Raw genomic sequence first — 4843 nt, 5'->3', positions numbered from 1 at the left:
ATCTAAGCTGATGGGATATGGACCAAAACAAGATTCTGGATACAAATGGAAATGAGCTTTTGAAAAAAAAAATTACTTTTCTATTAGCAATTTTTAATGCAGCCTTAATGTTCAAGATCTTTCATCTTTTGATTGAAAATTTACCATTTAGTCTTTGTAAAACAAAAACTCAGAGCTTCAAGTATTTTCCTTATTGCAGAGAAGCTTTTGAAAAATGATGCATTGGTGGCATTTTCATCATGGATTCTTTAAAACTTGTTTTTAGACCCACATCCCCAGTCTGAGGCGTCAGCTTGTTGAACTCAGCACCGTGGCTCAACACAGGACAGACAACAGCGCCACTTAGTGTTAAGTGTGTTAGTTGGCAGGAGAGTTCCTGCTTTCATTTAATGCTGATACTGCCTTCATTCTTGTTAATGCAGTCTCTCGGTTTCAGTGTCGTGCAAATGTCTAAAGATATATTTATTCTTTAAATGTGTCAAGAACAAGTACTGTAAGACAATGACTGATTTTATGTTCCAGAGCCTAAAAACAAGTATGCTTTACTTGTATGTACTCGTCTGCCACTCCAATGTTTGTTTTTGTCAGAATTTTTATTTTGCTTTTGAAGCCAAAAGATTCTCGGGAGTTCAGGGTGTTTTATGTGAAAATGCCAATAAACTAAATGGAAATTTATAAACCGTTTTGTTTCTTTCCTAAGGGGAAAAAAATGGAATCTATTAGCTTTTGAAGATGGTGTCATCAAAAAGTTTGGCAAACAAAGCAATACTGCCACCAACTTTAAGTGTTAACACCGCAATCTCTTCTCATACAAATTACACTAGAAGGATATTGCCTGGTAGATTTTACTTTGCCTTTTTTAAATAGGAGCTAGTTTCGACAGGATTCATGAAACACTTCCAGTATTCTCTTGAAATTAGCAATACAATGGATCAGCTATGGAAAATTTAATGCATTATGATTGTCCATAAAATAGAACAGTTTCCAACAGCATTTTGCCAGCCACCAAAACAGAAACAAAGTCCAATGACATTATCTTTTAGTCATTCAGACATGTTTGAGTGAATTCATTCTGCCAAGCAGCCGCTTCTGCTCAGTTTAACCGGGGCGCCGGTGCAGACTGGAGGCTTCACTCCCTGTAGGCGATTAAAACAGTTACCACCACATTAAATTTTACTTTTCAGTGGGGAAAGGAAAAAACCTAGATAGTTCTCACCTTGTAGCGATCACAGACCAAACGAAACAATGAGGATGTGGCCTTTGCTTCAGTCTCTTCTGTGTACTCCTGCAACATGATGATTAAAGACATTTATAAATATAAAACCAGCCTTCAGCAAAGTCACAGAACTAGTCAAGAGTCTGGACACAGCAACAGTTTCACTAGCCATGTTTTACCCCATCAATCGTGACCCAAGGAACGTGCGTGTGAGCCGGGTTCAGAGCTCTGGTCATGACGGCGTAACCGTGCATCAACTTGTAACCCAGACGTCCGGTGGCACATGCATCAACAGTGACCCAGGATACGGAGGGAGCATACAGCTGCAGACACTTTAAAATATGAACGTTAGCATCAAGCTACCAGACACGAAACAAGAAGTTAAACACTCACTGGCTCTGCAGCATTCAGGACATTTGCAGCAGACTCCATGCAGTAGATGACCTGAAATGCCAGCGAGGTTCCAGTCAAATGGATAATGCAGGCCTGAAGGAGGGAGACAGATGAAGGAAGTCTGTGCATAAATGTTAAACCAGTTAAGTGCAGGAGTTTTTTTTTCCCCCAAACCTGAATCATGTTTCCTCTGCATTCAGGTTCTCCATGTTGGCAGCTGAAGGGACTGTTTACAGATAGAACTTCCTGAAGAAAAATTTCATTGAAACAGTCAAGATGTTTTAAACATGGCCCAAGCAGTCCATTACCCTCATCTGATTTGTACCTTGGCGTTCCCATAAGGAACCAGAGTGAGGGACATGATGTCCTGCAGCATTGTCCAGGTGGGAAACAGCTGCTTGGTGATGAAGCGTCTGCAGTCTGGACACAGGCTCTCATAGTACAGCGTGAGGGCGACACGAGGAACCGTCTGGTTTGGCTTAATGGCACCAAGCTCCATACATTGCTTCTGGACCTACAAACATGAAAACCAGGGTACAAGAGGCATTTCCTTTGACCAAGTTTGGGTTGTTTGACCCAGAGCTGCTCTGCCTGGTCACATGAAGAGCCACTGGTTCCTAATTTCTGAAGCATGACTTTCATTTGAAATTAGACCAGAGGACACTGCAAACAAACCTTCAGGGCTTTCAGAGATAAAATAAAACCCCAAACAGACATTTAAGAGGTTTTATACACAGTAAGAACATAGTATTGATAAAGTTTGCAGAAAACTTTACTTACCTCCCCACCAGGCAATTACAGAAACCTTGCATATTAATATTAAACATCTTTGTTAGTCATTTTTGGTCCTCTGAACATTTTACTTTGAAATATAGTACAGCATGAGGGTGCTTACAAATTAAATACAGCCAACGCTCTCACCTTGCATTCTATGGCGATCTCCAGAGACCGACACCACTGAGACGGAGGGTAATGGCAGGCTGGTTTGGGATGAGAAAGCTCAAAACTTTTATGTTTGGTAGAGAGCAAGAAAAGCACAGCAAGGATGCACAAAACCGTCATGATTATTAGGAGGAAAAATATCCACACAGCTCCAAGACAGACAGCCAGAGAAGACTGAGAGAGCCCCTCCTCCTGAGAGCTGCTTAAAGTCATCACCAGCATCATCAGCTGATGAACACCTGGTGTTGCAGATCCAACCCACATTTCTGAGTCTAATTATGATAATAAGATGTTTGGTAAATAAATCAGGCTTTTTAGTAAATTGTGACAATCATGACAGTAAATCTTGGCACTAACTTAAATGGTTCTCATGGTACACCAAGCAGTTTTAAAATAGGCTGCAAATTTCTCTTTAAAATTTTGGAGATGTGGTTTAAAAATTAAATAAAATAGGAATCATGATGAATTTCTGTTAGAATGATAAACATCATCCCTTCTGGATATGATGATGGAAAGAAGGATTTAAAATCAAGAAAATTATGGGGCAACCCTGACCATCCTCTTCATGAGACTGTATTAGGAAAACAATCTCTTTAGTCAGGGGCTTCTTCAATTTCTCTAGTACAGTTCTCTACCAACAACCATCTCCATCAGCAATATTTCTCTGAATGATTTCAATTAATATGAGTTACAACTACATTTAATTTCCATTTGGGTTCAATAAAGTGTTATCCCAACACCGACTCGTGGTGTATACCGCCACCTACAGTACTGGAGTATGTAGGACAGAATTTCCATCAGCGAATTAATTACACCTGTTAGCTTAGCGGTTGCTGTCCTGACCAGCTCTTTTTGGACGAAGGATGACTTCCCTTTTTGCTTCCAGTGTTTTTTATTTATTTATTTATTATCTCTTCAGCAATGAGCCAGCGTCCATATTAACCATGGCTGGTGTTTGAAGGTAATAATCTATCACACGCTTTAGCATGTTTTGCTAATATGTTAGCAAACAGGCTGTTTTACTTTCTGAGCTCGTATTTAGATATATTTCGACTTTGGAAGTCAGGAGCTTTTTTTTCAGTTTTAAACGTTGTCAACTGTCTGTTAGGAAGCTGCAGGTAGCTGAAGTGCAACTTTGGAAAAGCAGGGGCGGTTCTAGGATCAACTGAAGGTGCCCCTTCTCCACAAAAGCCTGACGAACTTCAAGGATATGCACTGCCTAGCCAAAAAAGGTAACATTAATATTTTGTTGGACTGACCTGAGCCCACATTCATTTGGCGTTGCTTTCATAGACTTCATCATGGTTATATATTTAATATTGCATGTGTATTTTACAAATGGATGACAATTTCTCTTTTTAGTCTTTAATGTCCATCTGCTTCAGCATCATTAATAAACAATATTTGGGGTTTATTGTAGTCAGCTGCTGAAGACTAGAAAGTTTTTATTAATGTCTTTAAACAAAACAACTGCTCATTTAACCATTTCAAATTTATTTGAGAACTGAAAGTGCTTACTTCAACATAATTTTCTCAGTCAGGTAAAGTCAGGTTTTACACCAACAGAATAGTTAAAATCCAGTTTTTCAGGTAGGATCTTTTTAAAGAAAAAAAAATTCTCACAAGATGTGTGGCATTGCATAATTAATACAGAAAATAAACATTTACAATAACAAGATTGCTTCCAAAAATCATTTTGATCAATTCTGTTATTCTCAAAATCAAACAAGAGACACTTTTAGTCGTCCACAAAGGAAAGGACAATAAGTCACAGAAACATCATCCTGACGGTGTTTTTAACGTGATACAGAAATTAAAAATGGGATTAAACCATATACACAGATCAGAGATCCTAGATAATGAACATTTTACAAAACTAACAACATTTTCATCAATTTGAAAGTAACACTACTAAAGGGAAAAAAAACCCAGAAATGCAAGATAAAATCTCATCATGGCATGGAAGAAAGTTTTGGATCCAAAGACAAAAAAATCATTACGATACGAAAAATGAGTCTTCCGATTAATTTTATTCTCAAAGTTAATTTCTATTTTTAATCCCACCCAAACGCTTACCGTCCAACACTTGCCTGTAATTCTGGATAAGACTTGATCTCTGACCTTTGACTAACATGACATTTCTGTTTAGCAACCAAGAAACTAAAAAATTTAATCTATTCAAATTCTTTCAAGAATCTGTAAAGGAAGTTCTGCAGATATCCCTGTCCCCCCCCCCCCCCCCCCCACCTCCCGCCCCCCCGCCACCGCGCCCCCCCCCCCCCCACCACCCCT

The 4843-nt window shown here is 39.0% G+C and overlaps 1 protein-coding gene and 1 long non-coding RNA gene across 2 annotated transcripts; one reads left to right on the top strand and one right to left on the bottom strand.

Annotated features, from left to right (window-relative positions):
- Nucleotides 1–832: 832 nt before the first annotated feature.
- On the bottom strand, nt 833–2830 carry LOC106943981 (gamma-interferon-inducible lysosomal thiol reductase-like). The gene is made up of 7 exons (XM_015027263.1): nt 2531–2830; nt 1935–2123; nt 1784–1855; nt 1610–1702; nt 1396–1548; nt 1217–1285; nt 833–1136 (listed from the first exon to the last, which is right to left on the bottom strand). Exons 1-7 carry the CDS (start codon nt 2813–2815, stop codon nt 1068–1070), a joined length of 930 nt encoding a protein of 309 aa, XP_014882749.1. The 5' UTR covers nt 2816–2830; the 3' UTR covers nt 833–1067.
- Nucleotides 2831–2842: 12 nt separating this feature from the next.
- On the top strand, nt 2843–3782 carry LOC106943982 (uncharacterized). Its single transcript, XR_001424065.1, has 2 exons — nt 2843–3512; nt 3660–3782. It is a non-coding gene; the product is annotated as an uncharacterized LOC106943982 (long non-coding RNA).
- The last annotated feature ends 1061 nt before the right edge of the window (nt 3783–4843 follow it).

This window comes from Poecilia latipinna, unplaced genomic scaffold (genome assembly GCF_001443285.1).
Source record: "Poecilia latipinna isolate Pla-1442-1.1 unplaced genomic scaffold, P_latipinna-1.0 Scaffold6527, whole genome shotgun sequence".
Classification (NCBI taxonomy): domain Eukaryota; kingdom Metazoa; phylum Chordata; class Actinopteri; order Cyprinodontiformes; family Poeciliidae; genus Poecilia; species Poecilia latipinna.
This window is presented reverse-complemented; position numbering and strand designations above follow the sequence as displayed.

Coding starts and splice junctions, on each gene's coding strand:
- LOC106943981 (XM_015027263.1), bottom strand. CDS start 2,815: ATGTGGGTTGGATCTGCAACACCAGGTGTTCATCAGCTGATGATGCTG. Junction 1,856..1,934: donor TTCCTTATGGGAACGCCAAG/GTACAAATCAGA, acceptor ATTTTTCTTCAG/GAAGTTCTATCTGTAAACAG. Junction 1,137..1,216: donor TGGTCTGTGATCGCTACAAG/GTGAGAACTATC, acceptor AATCGCCTACAG/GGAGTGAAGCCTCCAGTCTG.